The 25,889-nt window shown below is 44.3% G+C and overlaps 1 protein-coding gene across 2 annotated transcripts in view; it reads left to right on the forward strand.

Annotated features, from left to right (window-relative positions):
* The window catches only part of SERTAD2 (SERTA domain containing 2), a 112,250-nt gene extending 88,290 nt beyond the window's left edge, over window positions 1-23,960 (forward strand). The window contains exons 1-2 of one of the 2 annotated variants that reach the window (XM_081264351.1): window positions 1,404-1,774; window positions 18,670-23,960. In XM_081264351.1, the coding sequence (XP_081120477.1) occupies window positions 18,674-19,618 (945 nt within the window). In that variant the 5' untranslated portion in view covers window positions 1,404-1,774; window positions 18,670-18,673 and the 3' untranslated portion in view covers window positions 19,619-23,960. Of the gene's footprint in view, window positions 1-1,403; window positions 1,775-18,669 lie in introns of those variants that run through there. The other variant, XM_081264352.1, reaches the window with a different exon arrangement.
* The last annotated feature ends 1,929 nt before the right edge of the window (window positions 23,961-25,889 follow it).

Here is a 25,889-nt window from a genome sequence, read left to right on the forward strand (position 1 = left end):
AATGTCATTAAAATGAAACTTTCAAAGATATCCACAAATAGTTTGGGGCACTGGTTGTACTTAGTGAAACATCTGTGTAAGATTTTGAGTATACTGAGAGTCCAGAAAAATCTTTTCTATTCTTCTTAGAGATAAAACTGGACACATTGTCTCCTACATTTCAACCCAAGTTCAATTTCAATAAGATTTTCAATTTGATTGATAACCAATCATTACAGAACAGTTTGAATGGGTCTAAATTTGTGTTAATGTTAACGGCTTATAGTCACCTTGATGTTAGGTCTTAAAGCTTTATTATCCTTAAATGCCAACTAGTATAGTGGACCATTAAACAGCAAAGTGATCTCAGAAGATATTGATTGGGGTAGCAGCCAAAATCTTAAAGTGTCTAAATTACTTTTATAACAACTTTTTCACTGAATATGCATGTTATTTTAAAAATAATCATTAATTTCCCAATTGAGTTGTTTCCCTGGCCTCTTTGCCTTGTGTCTTAAATTTGAACCATTTAGGCATATACATGCGTCTCCAAACTATTACTGTATAAATTTCCTTGCTAAATATTAGTAGTTCAGAGCCTAAGATTTCTTAAGGGGAGGGAAAAAGCAATCCACAGGAAACGTGTGAGCAGAGGACGGCAACTCCGTCCCTATTCCAAGCTTGGCTTTCCTCGGGCTAGCTGTCGGATCTACACCGTGGCTCTGCCTACCACGAAGAGTGTTAACTCGCTTCTGTTCAGCTTCTAAAGTACTGTTGAGTTGGTGACACTTTTCGAGTGTCGGACTGAAGCAACCGCGCGCAAAGGGCTTTTTCTGTCCCCAGCTCCATCTCTACGGGCTACTCATGCGTCCTGAGACTAGGGCGTCGGGTGAGAGTCCGGGCGGACCGGTGGACGCCTGCCTCGGGAACCCCGCGGGAAGCGTAGATGTAGTGCCTCGGGACAGATCTTCGCCCCCAGCCGCCTGCTGGGACCCTGCCCGCCCTGCTGGCCGGCCCCAAGTTGCCGAATAGCTTGGATGCTTGTCATATTTGCGGTCGCGCGACTCAGCGGGCTGTGCGCGCGCTACACTCGCCGCCGCCTTTGTCACTAGCGGCTTCGTCATTCGCCCGTGTTCCAGAGTGTGGAGGGTTATGGGTGGTAGCCGCGGCCCTCTGGCCAGAGTGTCTCCTTTTCTCTCTCCTCCTCTTTAAATCTTCCCCTAAGAGAAAAAGGGCGCGCCGGGAGGAGAGCGAGCTGTGGGCGGGGCTGCCGTCCGAGGCCTCGCACTCCGCCTGCCCCTTCCTGCTGCTCCGGCCGGGCTCCGCATTTATCGCGCCTCCCGGGACCGCCAGGGGAGGGTGGGGCGGGGCGAGGGCCGGGGGCGGGGCCGGGCGGCGGCGGGGCGGGGCCGGGCGGCGGCGGGGCGGGGCCGGGCGGCGGCGGGGCGGGGCCTGCGGAGCCCGGGGCCCGGAGCTCGCGGGAGGCTCGCTGGCCGCACGTCACTCCTGCACGGCGAGTGCTGGAGCACGAGCTGCCGCTCGCTCGGCCGGGCGCCCCCTCCGCCCGCCTCCCGCTTCCTCCTCGCTGCCTGCTGCTGCTGCCTCCACCATTGTATAATGCTCCGGGCGCTCAGGCAGAGGACGCCGGAGTCTTAGCTTCGGTCTCGCCTCCTGCCCGTTTCCCGGCGCCACCCTCGGGCCCCCGCGGCGGGGCACTCCGCATGGAGAGGGAATAGCTTGAGGAGTGGGCGGAAACCCCTCCTGATGCGTTAGTTCCCAGGTGGAGCTGCATGTGGTAAGTTCTCCCGGCGCCGGGTTGGAGGGGATCCTCGGGTGCGCTGGGCTCTCGGGTGGGTGGGGGGCGGTGTTGGGAGTCCGCCAGGGCCGGGAGGGGGGAGGAGGGGGCCGGGCGCCTCCGCGAGAGGGACCCGGGACTGAAGCAGGTACGAGCCGGAGCGCTCCCTCCCTCTACCGCCCGGCCCCGCACCCTCGGACCCCCGGGGCTAGGGCCGCGACCCCCGCGTCCGCGAGCAGATCTGTGGGGGGAAGGGCAGGGGCCGGGCAGTCACCGGCCGGGGTCAGGAGGGGGTCGGGAGCTGATGAGAGCCGAGCGGTGGGGAGGAGGGAGCCTGGAGCTGTCGCCTTTTACAGCTGGGATGTGTGTGCGTGTTGTGACGGTTGTGTTGTTGTGAACGTGCGAGACTTTTTTTTAAGGCTCAGATTGCTGGCGCGGAGGCTGCTTCACTTTGGAGTTCCGTGGCCGGGTTTGCAACCAACTTGATATAGTGTGTTTTTGTGAGTTCCCCAGTGTTTTTATATTAAAACATCCTTTCCACCCTCTCTTCATCCTTGTCCAAATGAATTGATTTTGGATCCGAAGGTATAGCAAACTTATCGTCTGGTTGGTTTTTAAATTAGAAATCTACAAGTCATCTTCGTGGTAACCGCCTATGACGGGGAGGGAGGGGGGCTGAGGGGAGCCAGCTGTCCCAAGCCCTAGACTTTGTACCATTAAGAGAGGGGTGCCGTCAGAGGGCTATTGCATCGAGAGAAAATCCTGAATTGTTCTTATTTTTCTCCTTGGCCATAAATTCTCTTACTTTCAGCAGAGCTGGTGGTAATCGATTCAGATGAGAGCTGAGTTTTTAAGTTTCACGAAAAGATCCGATGTAGTTTTCTTAGAATGACTTTTTGCTTGCAAGCTGGGTGGTTTCAGGAGGTAGAAAGTAAGTTTTTACAGGCACAGAATGGGGAAGGACAGTCAATAGGGTGAGACATCTAGCCTCCGACTTCAGCGGTTTTTATTTGAATCAAATTGGGCAGCCCCAGTCAGCCTTAAGGAACTGAGTGAATGTTTTCAAGCCTTATTCATGAGATATGCTTTTTGATTTCCCAATACGTGTTAAGAAATGTTTATAATGTTTGTAAAGAGCCTAGAAGTTGTAGTCACCAGTAGGATTACTGAGGCCCTAAGTGTTCTAAGTTGCTTTTTGTAATAGGGCTTTTGGGTCCACTCAAGCCTGGGAGGGCCATCCACCTGAGAGCCCTCAGTTGTTTTGCTGATGGGCATAGTTGCTCAGCTCACCAGAAGGCTTGTCTCACCCTAGCAGCTCCCATTCCTCCCCCTTTTTATAGCAGTCTATTCTGATTTGAGTGTGCTGGGAGGATGAAAATACCCATCCTCAGATCCCAGCTTCTGGCATAAGTAAGAATAGCTTGTCCCTGGGTCCCTCTTTTCCTGTTCATTTTATCAATTTCAATTTAAAAAGAGTATAGATAGAGACAAATGTTTAGATTTCCTTTAGCTTCACTGACTTAGAGGTTTTACGTGTTAATGTAAAATTGTGTTGTTCACCAAGTTACTAATCCTTTTAAATAATTTTACTTCTTTCCCCTCCTAATTAAAATATGTATAACCATTTTGCTCTGAAGTGAGAAAACTTACAAAACAGATTGGATGCTCCCTCCCCCTGCCCTTAATACGGGGTGCTATTCCTTCACTTGAGCAGGTAGGGGAGAGGGCTCACATTTTATAATGCCAACCAAATATACCACAGGAGGTGTCCTAGGGAACAGTTTTATTGTCAGGCCAGTGTCACAGCCTTTTAGGTAACAGCTGCTCAGGGTTGTTTCCATTAAAGAACTAAGAGAAGGATATTAACTCAGATTTAGAAAATCTTTACACGCCTATCTGCTGTATTGTACCTCATTAAAACTTTTTAAATTTAATTGAAGAGCTGAAATATAAATTTGTCAGTTGTTACACACTAAATTATTAATAATAAGCATAGTAAAATAGCATAGATTTCAATTTTTAAAAATTCACTCCAATTTACCTGGTGACTGATAGCCATTATTTTAAACAGTCCACAGTCAGTAAATGTTACACCCTACAAGCTATCCCTCAAAATATTTTACCCTTTAGTTAACAAGAAAGGTAAAAGTTGCAACAAATGTTTAGATGTTTCTTTTGCTGTGGCTTGTTTCTTGTTAAAGAACACTGATAAAAGTATAAACTTTATATTTCATTTATATCAGCAGAATCAAGACCACTTTGTTAGTATTACATGCAAATAAAAATGGATGCAGTATTTAGGAGGGTGAACTTTTAATTCTCTTGCAGAATTTTTAAAACTGTATGGCTACAGAAGTTTCATATTTGCTCTCTGTCATATTAAGTAGAAAATAGCTCTAGCTGCAGTAGTTTCTTGGTGAGAGAGAGAGAAAAAAAAAAAAAAGAGAGAGAGAAAGGTGTCTGTGTCTCTGATTACTGAGTCCAAAGATCAGGTGTATGCTGAAGGCACCAGAGGGCAAGCTCCAGTTTAAGTGAAAAATGGCCTCACCGTAAGGGTAATACCAGCCCTCATAGGTCTTTCCATTAATTAATTCTGACTAGCAGAACATGAAAATCTAAAAATGCTTTTGGCCACTGCGTATGTGCAAATAATATATTTTCTACCTACTCACTAAACAATTAATAGAAACCTACAGGCTGACTTGTGTTTAAGAAGTATGTTTAAGTATAACTTGTTTTTTTTGTTGTTGTTGTTGTTGTTTGTTTGTTTTTGCAGTGCTGGGAATTGAACCCAGGGCCTCAAGAATGTTAGGCAAATGCTATACCACAGAACTATGTCCCCCGGCCCCTTAATTTAGTGTTAATATTTTTGAAGGAAACAATGAGTAACCAAAGTGGGCATGCCTTATTTTTTTTTTCCCCTCTTCTCTAATTGTTGTATTAAATGGCCAGTGCATTTGGTATTAAAGGCAAACTTTTGCCCTGTGTGCAGATGCTGGGAAACCCTTATGAACAGAACTGTCCCCTGGAGCGTCCATCACTCATTGTGTGGAGCTGTGTCTTTCTCCATTAGCACTGCGTGGCAGTTCATTCTTTGTATGAATCTGTGAATGGCATATGTCAGCCCAATAAGAGGACATTCCTATTCTGGGCAATAAATAGATGCTTTGTTTGGTTGTCCCCCCCCACCCCCGAAGATCATGAGACAAACAAAAACATACTTGACTGTCTAAAAATTTTCTTGACAATACATACAAATTAAAATTTCAAATAAAGACAGCACAATGTCTTTTAAAATACATGATGTCTAATAGGACAGCACAGATACAAACTTGTAATTTCAACAAGTACCACATATAGACAATGCAAGCTCCCTTTTGAAAATTTGGCTTTGTGGTCTGAGGGGTCCTAAAACTGGAAAGACTCACTCTCCTGCCAGGATTCACTGAAGCAAGTGCTGCAGTTGGATTGATCTACGGTAGAAGCCCAGGATCACCTAAGCTCCATTCTGCCCCCATTGCAGTTTTCAGTACTGAATGAAGTCTCCTGGCCTCCTCTTCCACTTGCATGCTGTCTGGTGGACCTGGCCCTGCCTCCCAAGAGGGACAGCAGAACTAGGGTTGAGTGTGCCTGGCCTGGCTATGGAGAGTGGACTGAGCTGTGCGGATGCGTGGGGGTGGGGGGCTGAAGGGAGGGGGCAGAGGACAGATCAGCTGCCGCTGTGCAACTGCTACAGCAGGTCTGACTAGTTTGAGGTGCCCAAAGGCAGCTTTGTTTCTCTAGTAACTCTGGGTAGCAGCAAACTTAAGTTCTTAAAACTAACTCACGTCTTCATTACTATCTTTTGGTCACTTTGCAAAAACCTGTAGCTTTGAGGGTTACTAGTTAATTATAAGATTTTTTTTTTTTTCGATTTAAAAACTTTCATAGGTGGTTAACTGAAGGGAAGAATGTAGACTAAGCATTTTTATTCTTCTAAGGAGTTTCACATAGAATAGTGAAGATGAAGGGATTCTGGCTCTAGCACTATATATGTGTGTGTATGTATATATATACACACATACATTACATATAATTTTTAAAAAGTATTTTTTAGTTGTTGATGGACCTTTATTTTATTTATTTGTATGTGGTGCTTAGAATCGAACCCAGTGCCTCACTCGTGCTAAGCAAGTGCTCTACTACTGAGCCACAACTCCAACCATACATATAATATTTATATAAAACAATATATAGATAATACACACATACGCACACTTATGGTTATAGTGGATTGTGTGAACTCACTGAACAAAAGGAAAAAGCACACTTGACTGTGCTATGGTCAGACAAATTCAATAATCAAAAGTCCCTTGCTGCAGATCAACCTTTAGCCCTTTGCTCTCCTCTTCTCTGGCTGACTGCTTATCATTTCAGGCCATGCCGCTGCTCCTGGGGCTTGGAGCTGGCCTGCTGGAGTACCCCACCCTTGTGTTGAGAAGCATTGCCCAAGTTAGACCCAGGGAATCTGAAAGTCCCAAGGTCATCTCTGCACCAGAACAGGTTTGCATACAATTCTAGCCACTGGAATGAGATAGTGAGGCAGCAACTGTTTCAAACTGATCTTCAGTGAGTACTTGTCCCATTCCCTGGTAGATGATACAGATTTGCTTTTCAGATTTCTTCCCTTTGTTGAGGGGGGCGCCTCCATGTCTGTGTCTTTTTGTATCTTGCATGGTATCATGGAAGAGCCACCTGCCAGAGGACTTTAGGCACTGTGGTCTGCAGCCTAAGGATTTTTGCTTAGCCTCTCTAGTTGTCAGGAATCTGGTAATGGTCTATCTGAATAGACCATTCAGATCTTTAAAACACTGATTTTAAAAAATAGTTTTACCATATCAAAAATATAAAATAAGATTGATTTCACCTGGTAGTGATTCTTAGCTGTCTGACAGTAGTTGGTTTACAAAATCAAAACATGATTCTTCAGGTAGCCCCTGCTTCTGCTAAAGCTTCCAAAGAGGAAGGACAAATAGATGTTAAGGGGGGCTAGCTGGGGAGGTTAGAGGAAGGCTTTCCTTAAAGGTCCTTGGAAGAAATTAAAGTTGAAGTATTAAGAACTATTTTCCTTAGAAATAAATATTTATTACATTTAGTGTGTTACTCTGATTATTTTGATTGTATATTGCTAAATGACTTTGCTTAAAGTTCAGTGAGTCATTATCAATACACAGAAGTCCCTGGAAAGAAATACATTTTATCTCAGAAGAGCCCAGAAGTAGTTATTTAAAAAAAAAAAAAATTACAAAGTATCATTTACTGCACTGAAGTTTTGTTTTTTTTTTTAAAGAGAGAGTGGAGAGAGAGAGAGAGAGAGAGAGAGAGAATTTTTAATATTTATTTTTTAGTTCTCGGCGGACACAACATCTTTGTTGGTATGTGGTGCTGAGGATGGAACCCGGGTCGCACGCACGCTAGGCGAGCGCGCTACCGCTTGAGCCACATCCCCAGTCCTACTGCACTGAAGTTTAGTTTTATTCCTCATTGCCTTTTTCTACTATGTGAATTTTTCAAGTATATGATATAAAATTTAAATTGTCTTTAATAAAACCTCATCAGCCTACCTAATTCTTAAAGGCAACTAAAATAAACATTCCAAAGATGTAGGTTACCTACATGGAACAGGTATTTGCATAATAGAAGTTATTTCCTCCCTTTTACATATCTCTGGAGCATATTTCTATGATCCTGTACTTTAAATTTTTGTACTCGTATGTCATGTTGTAGAAATGTGATATCTTTCTTTTAAGGAACCCAGATTTAAGCCATACAATACAGTGGTTCACCTTACTCAATAGGTAAAGAAGAAACCATTTCTCTGGTTTTCTTCTGTAGACCACACGTGGGAGTTAAAAGGTGAAATCTATGCTGTATATGTGAAGAATATTTTAAAAGATCTTTCATAGTAATAAGCTATCCAAATCAGAAAGCATGGTTAGTTTTTAATCTTTAACTTTTAAGCAAAAAGTGCTTCCTGGGGTTACATGCATGGTTTTTCTTCAGTGGCAAAACCTGGATTTAACTAAGATGCAATTTTTTCCCCCATAGAATTGTTCTAAAACTTACATTTACCTGTTGTAGTATTGACTATTTTATATATTTGGTGACCCTCTTTAAGAAACAAAAAAATGTCACTTTTGGCAAAGCCTTTGGTGTCTACCCTATGCCTTCTTTATTTTCCCCTGACATTGTTTATTAAGGGTCTCTTGTGTGAGGAGAAAAACAAGGTATCTTTGGGGAAAAGATGCTACAGGAGAGTTGAAACCAGAATCCCATCCATGCAATTATAAATACAGGAGAAAAAAATATTTTCATTATGCATGGGAATGGGTGGGGGTTGCTGGGTTATCCTGGCTGTCTCTTAAGGGGCAGACAATCCTATGCAGGGGAGGGGAGGTGTCAAATCTGAGGATTCCTTCCCTTAATGAGACTCTCATTCAGAATTGTAAAGATGTAGGTATTCCTGACACCAAATTACCATGAAGTAGCTTATTAATGTAAATAATTGTAGCTCATAGTTACCAATTTTCAAATGGAAAAACTAATAACTAGTACATCTGTTGTGATACATACACATCATATAACCTGAACTTGTAATTTGAATAGAAAGAATTCTATCAAGTAGTTACACAGTAAATCAAGTAGTTACACAGTCAGTTGCTTCATTATCTCCTTTAAGTTAACTGCATTGCATTTTACAGTCAAATAGCTCCTCCCCAATGTCCTTTATGAAGGGTTTTCCCAAATAACTGCCTGAAGCAGAATCTGCTCAGTGTGGAGGTAATTTACTGTTATTAAGAAGCAATAGGATTATTGAAGACTTCTATACTAGTAAAATTCTTGCTGCTGAACTTATGAGATTCCGTGTGTGGTTAAGAGTCCACATTAGAACCCCACTGGACAGTTGAACTGTTGGCTTCTCTAAGTCCACACCCCGTGACTTGCATTTGTGTTTGTTTCTGTGTGTTTGTTCTCACTTCAGGAATCCTCCAGGGATCTTAACCATGGCTTTAGAAACATCGTTGTTACTTATATTCAGGCAACAACCTTTCCTGTACAGTGTTTCCAGAGCTTGAACCATAGCATAATATAATTTAGTTGGGCTTGGCAAGGCTCCCAGCTTGCTTAACATGGCCCTGTGGATACCTGAATTTGGGACTGGTTCTTGAAATGTGTAGACTTTGAGAGCTCTGTAGACAGAAATTGCAGTGGAGAAGCCGACTTCAGAGGTGCCTTGTTGCTCTGCTGCGCCCCCGTGTGGCTGGATGTGGCGCTGCCTTTCAGAGTTTACCGGCGTTCCTGCTTGTACTGGGCTGGCTTGTTTACATAGAGCGTTAGCAGCTTTCTTCTGTGCAAAAACACCTCGCAAGTTAATATAATAGTTCTCACTGAGGGTGTAAATAATTTTTTGTACTTATTTGATTTTTTTATTTGTAGAATTTTAAAAGTATGTATTGATGTGTTGTGCTTTTTAACTTTTTATTATGGAAAATTCCAAACATACTTAAAAGTAAAAGAAAGAGTCCAATACACCACCTCATACTTGTCACTTGCTTCAACAGTTATCCACTTTTTGTTGACCTTGTTTCATCTTCGTGGCCAGTTGTTTTTGAGTACTTTAAAGCCAATTTCAGGCATCAGATCATGTTGAATATGTTTTTATTAAACTAAATTCAGACACTGCGTAATTCCACTCAACTTTTCATTTGAATTAAGTGTGGCTTTTAGCCACACTCCTTAGGTAAAATGAAGGAATTCTTAGCACTTCCATTGTCCTTGGAAGGTGACGGGTGTCCTTGGCCTCATTAGAAATGGGATTGAAATCTAAAATTCCAGCGAGATGAAAAGCATTAAGACAGGATATTAGAAACATTTTATACTACTTGACATTTAGGTTCTAAAAAGCCTATTTTTCTTTCCAAATGTTTACCAACAAGGACATAATTTATTTTAAAGAATGTTTCTTGAAATATTCCCTTCCAGAATTTGACAGTTTACTAAATGCAATTAGAGTTAGTTAAGATTTTAAGACTTCTTTTTTCCAAGAGGAAAGATTATATTTGACAAAGTATCAGCATTAGAAATTGTCCTCAATTTAATGGAGACATGTAAATAGAGGGAACACTAGAATTTGTTAAAATGTGGACATTAGAAAATAACCCCACAGATTGAGACTTGTTTCTTACGTTTACTTGAGGTTGGCCTCCTGGCCGAACTCAGCTTTTCTGTGGGCTTCAGGCCACTGCAGGAAGGCCAGGAGGCTTGTGCTGGTGTCCCTGATTCCAGGCAGGCTGGTGGGAGCCTGGCTGCAGTGGGAGGCGCCATCATCTGCCGCGTCAGGTTACAGTCTCCCTGAGCTGGGGTAACTGGCTTCATCTAGCGACTGGCTTTATAATTACATTGCTGATTTGTTAGGGGAGGCTTTGTCTTACTTACCAATTAGCATGGATGTTACTGCAGGGACCTCCAAAATCCTGGAAGGGCTTTTGGTTTAAGAAAAAAAAAAGTTTCCTGATCCAGGCAGCTCTTAGGGTTTCTGTCACCAGCCCCGCCCCATCTGTATAAATAAGCCGAGGTGCTCTCCCCACCGGAATTTTGTCTCTGTGGCTGTCACTTTGGGGTCTGGAGTCTAGCTTGAGGGTGGGGAATACCATCCCCCACACCTGCCACCCCCCCCCATTGGGGGGGTGACAGTCACCACTGCCCAGCTGCAGTGCCAGGATACTGGGAGGCCCTACTGAGGCCTTCTGTTTCTTCTCTTGGGCCTCCACTTCTGATCCCACCAGCATCCCCAACCACCGTGTCCTTTTCAAAGTGGTCTTTTTGTTCTGGCCGGGTTTTGCTGTTACTTGGAGCAGGGAGGGTGTTAAAAGCTTAGCCGTCATCAGGTTCCTTAGCCCTTAGCTTTTCAAGGTGGAGTATTCTAAGTGTGAAAACTTGCCTCAGCGAAGGAGGCTGCCCCTGTCCAAGTGTCAAGGAGGCTCCGGCTTCTCCCTCCTGCCCCGAGACACAGTAGGACAGTAGACTAAGGGAGGCTCCAGGTTGCTGATGGGAGGTGGCCTTCTGTCAGGGACGCCTCCAAAGCAGGATCCCAAGCTCATCTGAAGGCAAGCAGGAAAGTGAGGAGAGAGGAGAGGCTATTCTGTGTGTCAGAAGTTGTCCCCAGGCAATTCCCAGCCTACCCACCATGACCTTTCTTTGGCTCAGAAGTCTGTCACAGACTCAATTTTGCCAGGGCAATTCCTTTTTTCACTACCCCAGAAGAAACAGAAAGGATGTGTCTCCATTTAGAGGGCCTGGGCTTTGGGGGCACAGGATGTCATGAGGAAGCAGCTGCTCTGGCCTTGCGAGGTGCTTGTCACTCCTCTTTGGTTGTTTTCCTCAGAAGAAGCAGATCCGCGTGGATGTTGGGGTAGAGGCCTCGTTTTTATGGGTTTTATGGTTTTTATCTTCAGCATTGGTGGCTGCCAGGCTCTTCAGCAACTGGTCGTCACCCCAGGAGTCATATTGGACCGTGTGCTAAGGAGGTTAGGGGGATGACATGAAATATGACCAGCTCCCCAGAAGCCACATGCACCACTAGAAACCGTAGATGCCGTAGATTAGTTTTGCCTTGTAACTGACTTTTGAAATAACATGCAGCTTCCTACACTCCTGAAAAGGGAAAATGCTGAATTTGTAGCTGCTCTTATTTACTAATCCAAAAGGAATTGGATCAAGTTTTTGAAAATGCACATAAGGGACCAACCTACTAGGCCTGGTACAAACCATCCCAACCTGGGTGTTAGCAAGCACCCCTCTTCCAGGTGAGGGTGGTGTTGAGCTCAGAGCCTTCTCTCTGTGAAGGACCAGGGGCCTCCACTCTCTCTGACTCCATTTTGGTCGGGCATCAGTCACACCCTCTCCAGTCATTGCTCCACTTCAGAAATAGGGACTCAGCTGTCAATTTTTACCCCCCTCTTAAAGATCTTAGATAGCATTCATTCTCTTCTCTGGATACCAAGTAAAAAAGTCTATTAGCTAAGGAGGCTTTTCTTTCTGTGTAGAGCGGTGACTGAGTTATCTGATCGCTGAGTTTGGGGAATGAATCGAGTGAACACATAATATAAACCTTTGCATCATTCTTGACTGGCACAGTCAGAAGCAAATCCTCCTGGGGGGCTGAGGAGGACCCCCACAGTATAGCCTTTCCCTAGGGTCTTCACCTGGGCCACTAGGAAGCCCTGGGGCCACAGACTCAGTGAGCCTGCATGTGAAAGCAGTATGTTTTGGTGGTGAGGTTGGGATGACAAGAGTGGTGGTTTGAAAATGTAGATTTCATATTCATTCCTTAAAAATCATAACATTTTATTTTATTTTGACAGTTTAATAACCCTAAAGGGACAATGGTTTAAAAAAAAGTTTTAAGTCAGCTGTGGTAATGCATGCTTGTAATCCCAGCTACTCAGGAGGCTGAGTGAGAAGGATCTCAAGTTCTAGACCAGCCTCAGCAACCTGGTGAGACCCTGTCTCAAATTTTAAAGAAGGGCTGAAGATTTAGCTCAGTTGTAGAGTATTCCTGGGTTCAACCCTCAGTGCCACTAATTAAAATAATGATGATGATGCCGGTTGTGGTGGTGCACACTTGTAATCCCAGCGGCCTAGGAGGCTGAGGCTTGAGGACCACAGGTTCAAATCCAGCCTCAGCAATTTATCAAGGCTGTAGACAACCTAGTAAGACCCTGTCTCAAAATAAAAAGTAAAGAAGGCTGGGGATGTGGCTCAGTGGTTAAGTGTCCTGGGGTTCAATCCCTATTACCAAAAAATAAATAAATAAAAATTTTAAGAAGCACAGGTTTTAAATAATTGAAAAAATGGCTTAGATATAACTTTTTTTAAATTCATTTTATGTTTGCATATTTTTTCCTGAATGTCTTAAAAGGTAATATTTCACAAATTTTATTTTTAGGTACTAGCCTTATGAGGTGATGCACAAATGTAATTCCAGCTACTCAATCTACAACTAAATAAGTTTTTTTAAAAAAAAGCTGGGGATGTAGCTCAATGATAGAGCACCCTAGATTCAATTCCCACTGTCACAAAAATAAATAACTAAACAATTAAGCATAAACATAGGTACTGTTCCAGCTCCTTTTTGGACCTTGGGCCTCACTGCATTCACTTTAAGATCATAGCAAGTGTCATCTAGACCTCATAGCCAGTAGGATCTGATATTTCATTCTGAGAGGCCGAACTTTGTTACTCAGATTAAACTTAAAACATCTTAATTGTGCATGTTAATTTTTTAAAATATCAGTTGTCAGGCCAGGCACAGTGGTACATTCCTGTGGTTCCAACTACTCAGGGGGGCTAGAGGATCATTTGGGCCCAGGAGTTTGAGAACAGCCTGGGCAACATAGGAAGGCCCTGTCTCTTAAAAATAATAATAATAATAATAATACGCATGTTTGAGCGGTCAGTTGCTATCACAAAGAGGCTGTTCATTCCTTTTTGCCCTCTTGCTTAGTCACAAATAGGGAAGACCTCTGGAATCAAGATTAACTGAGAAAAGATGTTCTCAGACTTAAACGTAAGTGGCCTGATGGGGAAAAGAGGAAACGGTGGTTCTCAGAATTCTCCCGTCACCTGGACACTTGTTGGCAAGGCAGATCCCTGGGCCAGGAGTCTGGGTTTCACGGGCCTCTGGGAGAGGCTGGGGAGGCTGATGCGTGCCCAAGTTTGAAAATGGAAGCTCCAATGAGGGGCTCTCACAGGAAGGCTTCCCAGCTTCAGCTTTCCTGCCCACCCTGTGCGCCTCAGACCCCTCCTTGTGACCAGGTCCCCTGTAAAGCTGAGCCGCTCTCCCCTTTCTCCCGCCCTCTAGTCCTTGCAGTTAGGGACACATACCTGGCTCTGTTCTACACCATCTTCTCTGCTGTCCCTTGTATTTTTTCTCATTCTTTCCACTTACTGTTCATTTATTCAGCCACCAAGGGGCATCTTTTGTGTTTCAGGGACCGTCTGTGCCTTCATGGGGCTCACTGTGGAGGTGGGAGACAAACATGAAGAGATAAGCTCACCTTAAATACAAACTTCAAACAGGGGGCCATGAAGCCTGTTCCAGAAGTCTCCCTTGTTGGCTCCAGTCCGTGGTAATTGCTAATTCCCTCCTGGGGGAGCCACTCAGAATCTGGAATTGCAGAAGGAAGAACAGCCAGGTCAAACAGTCTCCTGGTCCTCTGGCCCTTTGTCTGCTGGGGAAACTCCTAGTGACATTTGTTACTTTTTAGCTTGTGCCCCAGCAGACTGTAGCTTTTGAGGGTAGGGTCCTTCCTAATGAAAGGCTGCTCCACTGAAGGCCAGGCCTGGTGTACAGAGAGTTCTCTTAAGAACTAATCTTCCTGGGAAAGTTTTCATTTATTTTGCTACTAGTGAGTTTTGTTCCTTATCTTTTAAATTTAGTTTGCTGCAGTGTATGCTAAAGTTTGTTTTTAAAAATACAGATGGGCGGGCTGGGGATGTGGCTCAAGCGGTAGCGCACTCGCCTGGCATGCGTGCGGCCCAGGTTCAATCCTCAGCACCACATACCAACAAAGATGTTGTGTCCGCCGAGAACTAAAAAGTAAATATTAAAAATTCTCTCTCTCTCTCCCCCCCCTCCTCTCTCACTCTCTCTTAAAAAATAAAATAAAATAAAAATACAGATGGGGCTGGGGAGGGGGGTGTAGCCCAGTGGCAGAGAGAGCACTTAAGCGTAGCATGTGCGAGGTCCGGGTTCCTTTCCCAGCGCCACAAAAAATCTGTAAAAGTACAGAAAAGTTAAGAATTGTTTCTAACAAGTTCACTGGGGAGGGAGGGTGTTCCATCTCCAACCTTGTAGTAAGAGTCAGTGAAAATTCAATAGAAAAGTGGCTGGGCTTAGTTTTGAGTCCCCTTTGGGTAGCAGAAGAGGGAGGGAGCACCTGCCTGATTTCTCCATATGGAGGGATCTCTGACCCACCCCAAAGCTCTGGGTCTTTGGGGGCTTTGTCTGAAAAACTGGGTAGAAGACGCAGGGTTTGGACTTTGGTCTTCACAAGCAAAAGGAGAGGAGATAGAGTGGGCGACAGATCCCTGGGGTGGCCTGGAAGCAAGCAAGTCACCAGCCCGTGCTCCGGGTGAACTCCAGGCCCATGAACTGCACAGCCAGCCGAGGGGAGCCCCCTTCCGCAGCGTTCCCTGGAAGCCCTTAATGAGCTCCTGCTACTGCTGCATCTGCAAGCTGCTGCCTAGTGAGGCCTTTTGAAAGGTCACGTGCCTCTCCAACTGCGCTTAAAGAACTATTGTTATTTTCTCAGAAAGCCTGAGGAGAAAGAGGCTTCTGAGGAGCTGGCGACCCTGGCCATGGCCAGCCTGAGCCAGGCCCAGAGAGGCCAGGAGGGGCCCACGCGTCTGGCTTCCTGCCCTCTGGTTCTTGAGGGCATGTCTTGTCTTTTCTTCTTTAAATTGTGCCCTGCTTAAGGAGGTCGTGGTTAACACAGAGTCCTGAGAAGGGGAGTTCTTGCTGCCCTTCCCCTTCAGGAGTTGGAGGCCGCTCCTGACCAGGCTAATTGGAATGTTGCTGTGGCGTCTGAAGCAAACTTAGGGGCAGCTTTCTTTTTAAATAAAAATGTGGAATAGATTTTGATCATGTTACACTTTTATTCCTTTCTTAAGGATTTAGAATTAGGATTAAAAATCAGGATGGTGTGCATTTTGCAATTTTAGTGGGTGTGTGAAGCCGGCCCTGCCTCTCCACACAGCAGAGAAATGAAGACAGACCTGCTCAGAGACACACTCTTATCAGGGGTCCTCATTTACACATTCCTAGAGCACCCGGGCTTCAATTTGTGTATCTGTTCCTGCTCACCAAGTGTTGCTAACCGGGGCCCTCCACCCTCCTGGTTCAGGCAGTATCACAGATGTCTTCTCAGGCTTTTCCTAAATCATTAGGATTGTCACAGGGCTCTGATCAGCTGGATCTTCCCTATTGGAAACCAATGGGAGTCTCTCTGAGAGTGCTACCTCAGATCTTTAAGTACTGAGTGGCCTGTTTGCTTCTTAAATATTCGAGTGCAGTAAGTTCAGTAATTATTTCTAGGAAAATGTATTATTGAAAAAGTACTGTTGTTTATTATGGTAAAAAGTCTTTAAATAGTTCTACATTGATGGGTAAAGAAAAGTTTATACCCGCCTTTAGTTTTATTTTGGTTTACATTTGAGGACAGAGCTTCTCCAGACTTTTCTGTAGTGATGGACCATCTTGCTTTTTCCTCTCAATCCTTTCTGGACTTTAGTAAAACATAACAAAAATAACTACTTGAAAAGTGAAGTAAAAACAGAAAGATGTAAAAGGTAAAAGCTCCTGTTTTAAAATTAGATGTGCAAACATACAATTACTTTGTTAAGTTTACTGTAAAAGTTTATAAATAAAACTATATCTCTACTTACCTCATTGCAAACTGATGACAGTTCGTATGGGTCCCATCTGTGGGCCACACTTTGACAAACACTGTTTTAGATGGTGCATGTGTGTATTTGTGTACTTACATATATATTTAAGTGTACTGGCCTGATAACATTATAATGTAACATGGATCCGATAGTAACTTTATGTGTGAATTAAATGCACCCAGAAGCTATTTGGCAAAAGTGAGGTGTTGTTGTTGTTGTTGTTTTTAAGCAAGTATTTAAATGTTCAAATTGTAAGGGTATACAAATACACAAATAGTATAATTGTGAATACAACTATGTGTTTCAAAACTCAGATGTCTGGTAACATTTTTTTTTTTAATTTTTGCAGTCCTGGGGATCGAATCCAGGGCCCCATATATGCTAGGCAAGCACTCTACCACTAAGCTATATCCCCAACCTGGTAACAGTTCTGATGTATAAAGTAGAAACTGTTGTGCAAAGTGAAATGAAACCACCTCCACTCTGATTCACCCTCAAATTTAAATGAGCACAGATACTTTAGATAGGAAATGGCCTATGCAAAGCAGATACACAAATGAGACTTTTAGCACTGAATGATAGGAACTCTGTCATATGAAGTGTTAGATAAGCCAGTTCTTACTATTGTACCTTCCTTGTCTCAGAGAACAGTTAATTACAGGATGGATCTTTGGTCTTTTTGGTTCTAGTGATTGACAGCCATTTTGTTAATGCTTACAGAATGAGGGGAAATTTTTGTACAAGTACCTTCACATTCTTTGTAAGCATTAACAGATTTCAAGCTGATACTGATGACAACTGATAGGTTGCAGTTGTCGTTATCTCCTGGTGACTGGGGCATTGGAAGTCAGTCACCACACTTGGGATTGTGTGCCAGGCACTGTCTCCTGTATGTGTGCCTCAGGGGACAGCATGGCCATCTTTTAAGCAAGTATAGGAAAGAAGTTTTGTGAAGTGTCAGTATCCCATTAGCCTTATTCCTTTAGGATGAGACTTGGAATTCAAGACGCTGATGAGTCGTAGGAGGAGAAAGCCTCTTGGAGACCAGCCTTTGCTCTCATGGGGCTCCACGCAGGGCCTGGCAGAGTGCCTGAGACAGCGTAGAGGTGGAGTGAGCTAGAACTAGGCAACTTCAGCCAGCTGAAGCAGTTCAGTAAAAGGTAGGTAACGAATAGAAGAAAAACTAGGTACCTACAAAGTAGTTGCCTGGATCTGACGCTCACAGATGTCAAGTTCAGAAAGGATTCACAGGGTCCAGGTGTGAGTGCCATGCACCAAGAGAAGGAACACACCAGGGTCTGGCTTAGTTAGACCAGGCATCCGGGTCCAGACAACAGAGGGATGACTTCCTTGATTGAATGGTTGGAAGTGAGATCTGAGGCACAGGCTGCTGGATTTAAGATGGTTCTCTGATGGTGGAAGCTGTGAAAAGAGGTAATGACAGCGTGACCACAGAGTTGGAAGGGTCACTGTGTAGAAGGCAACAACCAACTGAAGACCAGGACTCAGAAAGGAGTTTTAAAATTCAACCCATTATCAAATTGCAAGGCCTAACACGGGGACCTTGTTCATTTGAAGTACATATGTATCTGTAGAATCACAGTAGGTATTTCCTTATGAAATGTCTCAAGTATCCAAACAGCAGTACCTATAATCAGAGCAGATTACTTTAAAATTAATGCAGTTACATTCAGACATGACCTTGTGCAGTGAAACTGAGCCAAGGAGAAACTTGGATTCTCCACTTGATTCTAGAGTGAAAAGCAGCGGCCGCTCTGTCTCTGTGGTCATTTAACACAGGCCAAGTGTTTCACCACATGTCACCCAACAGGCAGGAAGGCTCTGATGCATAATGAGGAAGGAAAAGGCATTTTGAAAGCACACACAGTTCTACCAAAATTGTACACCTTCCTCCTTCTCTAACTTTTTTTTTTTTTTAATCGTTCAAGATGCGTTGAAGCTGTAATTTATGACACCTATATCTGTTTAGGTCATAGCGTTGTGTTTTCTTGAGCTTTAAAAATAAATCCATTTGGGGAAGGGAAATTGAACCTGCATGATAATGTTAGGCATGCGAACGCAAGCACATGAGCTGAGAAAGTCAAAATCACAGTTTCCATGGTAACTCCTAACTTGTCTGTGTTGTACACATTTCTCAAGAAATACATTTGCCAGACTACCTAGTGATAAAAACTGCTCTGCAGGCATATGAGGGTAGATTTCCCAATTTTCTCTCTTTCTGAAAGGTCTTCCCCCAGTTAATCCATCTGCTCTTCTAAATCACCCAGGCAAGAAACTGAAGTCCAAGTTCTGATGTCTAAGTCAGCACCTTTTTTTGTTGTTGTTTTATGGTGGAGATTAGCCTTTGTGTGATTCATGCCATTTCCTGCCTTTCTCCTTTGCAGATATATGTTGGGTAAAGGAGGAAAACGGAAGTTTGATGAGCATGAAGATGGGCTGGAAGGCAAAATCGTGTCTCCCTCCGACGGTCCATCCAAGGTGTCTTACACCTTACAGCGCCAGACTATCTTCAACATTTCCCTTATGAAACTCTATAACCACAGGCCCCTGACAGAGCCCAGCTTGCAAAAGACCGTTTTAATTAACAACATGTTGAGGCGGATCCAGGAGGAACTCAAGCAGGAAGGCAGCCTGAGGCCCGGGTTCACCCCCTCCTCCCAGCCCAGCGACTCCCTGAGCGACAGCTACCGAGAGGCCCCGCCTGCCTTCAGCCACCTCGCACCCCCTCCCGCCCTTCCCTGCGACCTCGGAAGCACTACACCCCTGGAGGCCTGCCTCACCCCAGCCTCCCTGCTGGAGGACAACGATGACACTTTTTGCACTTCGCAGGTTGTGCAGCCCGCAGCTCCTACCAGACTCTCCCCTCCAGCCCTCCCGCCCGAGAAGGACAGCTTCTCCTCTGCCTTGGACGAGATCGAGGAGCTCTGTCCCACATCTACCTCCACAGAGGCCACCGTGGCAGCGACTGACAGCTTGAAAGGGACCTCCAGTGAGTCCAGCATCCAGAAACCCGAGGGGCCCCAGGAGGGCCGCACGGATGACTCAAAACTGATGGACTCTCTGCCTGGGAATTTTGAAATAACAACGTCCACGGGTTTCCTGACAGACTTGACCCTGGACGATATCCTGTTTGCTGACATTGACACGTCCATGTATGATTTTGACCCCTGCACATCTGCGTCGGGGGCAGCCTCAAAAATGGCCCCTGTGTCGGCCGATGACCTCCTCAAGACTCTGGCTCCTTATAGCAGTCAGCCCGTCACCCCGAGTCAGCCTTTCAAAATGGACCTCACAGAACTGGACCACATCATGGAGGTGCTCGTTGGGTCCTAAGACCCGGGGACTCCGCGACCTGACCCCACCGCCATGCCCGCCCAGACACTGCGAGCGTCTCCCCACAACCCTGACAATTCTCCGCACTGTGCATGCACCCTTGCCTGCCTTTTTCAGAGAAAAAAGAAAATTTTACAAAAGGATCACACTAGTTTTTGCTTTGAGCAGAGTTGGAGTGCCTTCATCCAAGTATGACCACTTTTAATATGCTTTTTTTGAGTGGTTCCTCAGAGACCTACTACCCTGGTATAGGAAAGAGTCCATTTGAAGACAATGTTGCTAATGTTGAATGGCAAACATAAACAGTTCGAGTGAAGCACAAGGATTAAGTTGGAAAAGCTGTAAATTGCATGTGCATATTTGTCTATTTTTTCTATAAGTTTTAATGCAAGAGGTGAAAAGAAAAAATATATATATATATTATTTAGATAATCTTAGTACCTTTCCTGGCATTTTCGCCCTGTATAGGTTGACCCGGCAAATCAGCCTTTTTAGAGGCATTAAGTACTCCTCGTAAGTGTTGCATTTACATGGCTGTTTAGAAAACTGCTGCCCAAATTTATTTTATATTTTTGTACAGATTCTGCAGTTTATGATATTGTTTTTCTAAAAACAAATGCTGTTTATACATATGAGATAGCTATTTTGATAGGATTTGCTCACATAGTTCCTGCAAACTTCAGATGTACAAGTTGCACTTGTACTTTTATAGAGTTGTAATGTTTTATATGTGTATGGTGCAAGAGAAAATTGGATCAAATCAATCTGCAGTTGATGTCCCCAAATGCAAACAGACACACACACACACACACACACAGCGCTTTAAGAAAGGGCCAGGTGATATCACACCCAAATTTCACAAGCACCATCCCTCTGGCACAAACACCCGCCAGTACTGTGACTTCCAAAGCCAGAGCCGCATCTGCTCATCAAACTTGCATTAAGCAATTGGCGGGAGGTGGCCATGGAACTCGGGATTGGAGTGATGGTTCTCCTTAGCTTCCTCTGTGGGGGGACGGCTATCATCTTACTTAAGAGTGTATTTATGCCAAGTTTGCGCTTTTAATTGTTCTTATTTTTATTTTTTTAATGAAAACCCAAATCTTTCCCTTTTTGGCGTAATTTTTATGATGAACCAGAAATTTTACATACAAACAAAATTTTATGAAAAGCAACCAACCTCTTCATGGAGCTGAGCCCTATTGCAATGCTCAGGGCTCATAAAGAAGAAATTCTTTCCAGAAGGCATCCATCATGTTACTAAATTGTCTTTTCCAGCGTCCCTTCCCTAGAGCTTTTGTTCCCTCTGTTGCTAAGAGCTGGAAATGGCATCCTCATGATCACCACAGTGAGCTCGGCTCGCTTGCCTCACCTCGGCTGGCTGGGATGCACTCTTCCTCCAACATCCGCGACTCTTGAAGCTTGAGTTCCTCACCTTGCATCACGGCATCTTAAATCAACTGCTAATTTAACCACACTTTACGAGGCTGTTTCACCCAAATACACAGACAGGAATTTCTATGCATGTTTCCCCCTCCTCCCCTATGCCCCCCACCCCCCGGAGACCCTTAAGAAGTAGCTTTTTATTCCTAGTGGTGTACATTTAATTTTAAAACATTTGCAATGTATCATGCTTGTTGCCGAGATTGTTTGTGGCCTTTCTGTTTCAGTTTTCTCTTTCTTCCAATGGTACTTTAGCTGTTGAGTGCAGGTTACAACCTATATTGTTATGCAGGTGGCTTCTTTAGGAATAACTTTTATATTTATTTAAAAATTTTTAAATTATGGGATTTTGTTTTGTTGTTGTTGTTGTTGTCGTCTGTTGTTGGTCATTTGTCAATATTCAGTCACCAATTCTGCTCACTTCTTGCCATGGATAAAATTGGGTCTCTCTGGCCAATTAAAAAAGTCAACTTGAGAAAATGGCACTTTAAACAAGCCATAAATAGTTTTATTTTTATAATGCACATGGCAAAGCAAATACGTTTGTGATGAAGGACCTGCTCATCTAAGCAAGAGATTCAGGTATGATACGATTAAATCTTTTCTGCATTCTGATTTGCTTTTTTCTCCCACTCGAATGTGTCTTTAAAGGCTAATTATCAACTCAGTAGAGCAATGAGAAACTGATCAAATTGCAACTCGTTCTCCTACAAGCAACCTCCACGCAAACACCTCTTACTGCTGCACATGTGTCATTTCCTTTGATATAGGACCAGGGACCATATAATTAAGGTTAGAGTTGTTATCGATGCTTCCAGTGTCGCCGAGCTTCCCTTTCTTGTAAGGAGACAGGCCTGCCCAGGCTGCATGCATTGTACAACTGGAGGACCCTGCAAACTGGCCACGTGCTGCACACATCTACATACATACACACACACAATAGTGTTGATTATTCTGAACAATAACAGGGTAAAGCAGTTGATTTGCCATTGTTAAAAACTGATTTATAGTAACTTAGAACAACTGTACTTTCGTTGGATTACCAAACCGTGTGTTTAAACAAATCCCATATGTTGGGCAACAGTTCAAATAAGCACAGAGAAGCGCTGCCCAAACTTGGTTCTCTGACTCTGGTGTATTTGTAAGGCTGGGCTTCAAAATCAAAACAAAACCCCCCAGCGACAGCAGGCAAGTGCTTTTTAACTCTGAAACCCTTGCCATAAACTCTTGATGCTCACGGTCTAACAGAGATGTTCATGGGTAGCCAATGGCCCATTTTCAGAAAGAGTGAAGCCTTCCAGAGTTCAAAATGTCTTTGTGTCCTATTTTTACCAAGCCATGTCCCAACAGAGAGGAGTAGGAGCCGGAGTGGGATCTCCACATCTCAGTTCCAGTGCAGGATGTGCTTCCAAATGCCTCTTGGCAGCAGTTCCTTCCCCTTTATGAGTGGCATCCAGAGCCAGGCAGGCAACTTGAGGTCCCTTTAATGAGAAAGATGGGCTGGGTGGGGCTGGGGCTGGGAGAGGACAATTATTGACAGTGATGTGCAATGAAGTGACAAGATGAGAGCAGAATCATAAGAGCTTTGAATTTGAAGTGATTTTTTTTTCCCATAAGTTATTTATTCCTTTTTTTTTCTGTGTAAATATATTTATTTTACTGTGGAGCTCTAACAACATCTGGATGGTAATGTGCAGAATGTATGGTAGGAATGTATTCTCTTGTAGGAATGTAAATCTGTATTAAAAGGGGGTCCAAGCCAGACCCCCATGGGTCTTCTCATCAGATACACAGTCCACATCCACTTTTACTGTCTCTTCTAATATGGGTCTATTTGAAATATGCAAAAGGTATGGATGAGGAATGTTTTAATACCTCCAAATTTTTAAGAAAATCAAGCATCAAAGGGTTGATATTTTTAAAAGTTTTCTTAGTAGCACTTTCTCTTGATGACAGAAAGGGGCAACCACACGGGCACCCACCTTCATACCAAAGGGTGAGAAATGGCCAGAGCCTCCTACCACCCCTGAGTGTCTTTATCAATTGAACTTTTTATCGCCATAGCCCCTTGGAGTGCCCCCAACCACCCTGAGGTCAATCAAGAAAAATTTCTTTAACTAAATAAGCTCCAAAGAGCCAAAGTATCAACTTACGGATCATTTTTAAAGCTTAAATTTATTAACCACCTTTGCGGTAAACAAATGAATTATGAATACCGCAGGGGCAGCCTTCTTAAGTGACAGATGTAAAAAAAAAAAAAAAGACTCTGTGCAGCGATTGTTATTCTACTCTCTCTGAATTGTCTTAATTTCAAAACTTTGCTGTTACAAATTGGACCTTTATACCGTTTTCTGAAAAGATTGAAAAGAGCATATTTAACCTGTCCTGACTGTAAATGGTTAACTCCTGTAATTGCCCCACACATGGTGGGGGGCAGCAAGGTGTTCCTGTCCTGCTTTATGTACAATTGTTCTCAATGCTTCCAAGAATTAGTCTAAATGGTTCTTGAAAATTAGCCAGGATCAAATGCTATTGCAGACAAAGCCAATAAAAAAATTTTGGACTTCTTTTGGGGATAATAAGTTTGGAAGAGAAGTGCAGTCCACATGTACAAACAACCAAGATTTCGAAAAAGATGTACATAGTGACATGTTTGGTGCATGGGTTTTGAAGAAGGCTTTTTTTTTTTTCTTGTCAAAAAGGAGGTGTGACCTTTCCCCACAGACCTGAGAGCTGTGCCTTTTCTATGCAATATTACAGATGTCACATCGGAACCCAGAGGGCTGTGTTCAATGTAGGTTCGGGCTGTAATCTAAACAATTGGACAGATTAAATGTACATGGAAATGAGCAGTCTTACTTTTGTAGTTTTATATTATACAATAAACAGTTAAAAGATGGGAGATTCGTGTTTGCAGTTCTTTTGATGATTTGTGTGTGTGGGGGGTGGGGGTGGAGGGATTGCTGGGAATGGGTTTCCCATGTGCTAGGCAAGCCCTCTACCCATTTGCCTAGCACAGGACCATTTGTTTCCCCTTAACCCAGGGTCTTGTCCACAGAGATTCTGCCAGGATTGGTGCTCTCTGTCCTCCTGAGCCACTTTGGTCTCCAGAACCACCTTCTTTCCTGGTTCTCTCTAGACATCGTTTTTTGCCAGGGTTTAGCCCATGACCAGTTCTCCAAGCCTGTACCCTGCCCATGGCCAGCTTTCCCGAGGCTATCTCACCCACTCGGGAGTCTCAAAACTAGTTGCCAGCTCCTGCCTCGCTCCTGAGCTCTGGACATCAATGTCAAATTCTAGAATTTTTCATCTCACACACAATGTGTCTCAAAATCAGCCTCTTTTCCCCGGAGGCCAAGCCTGCAGTCCTCACCCTGTTCCCAGGCTCCACATGTGAGGCGCGGGGCCCAATCCTAGCCTCTTGGTCCCTCTGCTGCCTTCTTGCCAGTCCTCCCCTGCCCCCCACCATTGCACCTGCTTCCTAGCTGGTCTCCTCCAGGCTTGCCTCTCTAGCATCTCTGACGCTGAAGGTGACTGCCAGAACACCAGCGGTAATTGCTGCCCATTCTCCTGGAGCTCCCGATGATAACCCTCCCACGAGCTTCCAGGGGCTAGCTGGGCCACCTTGGATGGAATCATGGGATCCAGCTTACCTTGTCCAGGCCATTCTGGGCTACTAGATCAGCTGGATAGGAGAGAGCTGGAAATTAAATGTAAAATAATGGAGGGGTGGGGTGGGGGTAAGTAATGGGTGAATTGTGGCCTCCAAAGATGATAGGTCCAGTACCTCCAAATGTGACTTTAATTTGACAATAGGATCTTTGGCAGAAATAAATGATTTAGCATAATGATATAACTATGGGAAGTCATTCAACCTCTCTACTTTCGGGGACAAGAAAAAGTCATATCTCAAGTGCTTTGAAAATGTTGGCCGTACAATAAAAATGCAAGTTATGAATGTTACCTCTCTCCTCTCTTGCCTACAACTGTGCCTGGCACATAGCCGGCACAAATGTTTGTTGAATTAAAAGAGGGAGGGAAATCCTGTGATTCGCTCTTCCTTATGGAAGGAGAGAAGCACAGTGCTCAGCAGCATCACTGTCTGTTGCAGGGTCTTCTCCCCGCCTCCCTTGCGTGGGCCCCAATCCCAGCACACAGCTGCACTGTGCCTATGACCTTGTCTTCTCCTTCTGCCTGTAGAATATCCGTCATTTAAAAGTCAAGCTCAAATGCCTGTCCACGAAGTCACCTCTGCAACCCTGCAGTCAAAACCTGCCTCTCTCCTGGGCTCCTCCAGGGCTCTGGGCCCCTGCACATGCACTTGCTGCTCCTGTGGTGCCTTAAGGTTAGCATTGCACCATGGGTTTCCTCAGCTGCCCTCCGAGATTCTTGAAGATCAGCGACCCTATGGTGTTCGTCTTTGCCAGGGGTCAGCACACTATAGCCAGTAGTCCAGGTCCTGCCCACTGCCTGTTATTGTTAAAAAAGTGACCCTAGGCCTGGCCCCATGGCTCACACCCCAAATCCCAATGGCTCGGGAGGTTGAGGCAGGAGGATCACAAGTTCAAAGCTTAGCCTCAGCAAAAGCAAGGTGCTTAGCAATTCAGAGAGATCCTGTCTCTGAATAAAACACAAAATAGGGCTGGGGATATGGTTCAGTGTTCAAGTGACCCTGAGTTCAATCTCTGGTACCAAAAAAGAAAAAGTGATCCTAGAACATGGTCGTGCTCCCTTATCTGTAACTAGCCTATGGCAATTGTCACACCATGATGGTAGAGTTGCAGTTGAGACCACCCTGTGGCCCTCGTAGCCAAAAGATTTGCATTTC

The sequence above is a fragment of the Spermophilus citellus genome (genome assembly GCF_964194105.1).
Source record: "Spermophilus citellus genome assembly, chromosome: 13".
Taxonomy (NCBI): Eukaryota; Metazoa; Chordata; class Mammalia; order Rodentia; family Sciuridae; genus Spermophilus; species Spermophilus citellus.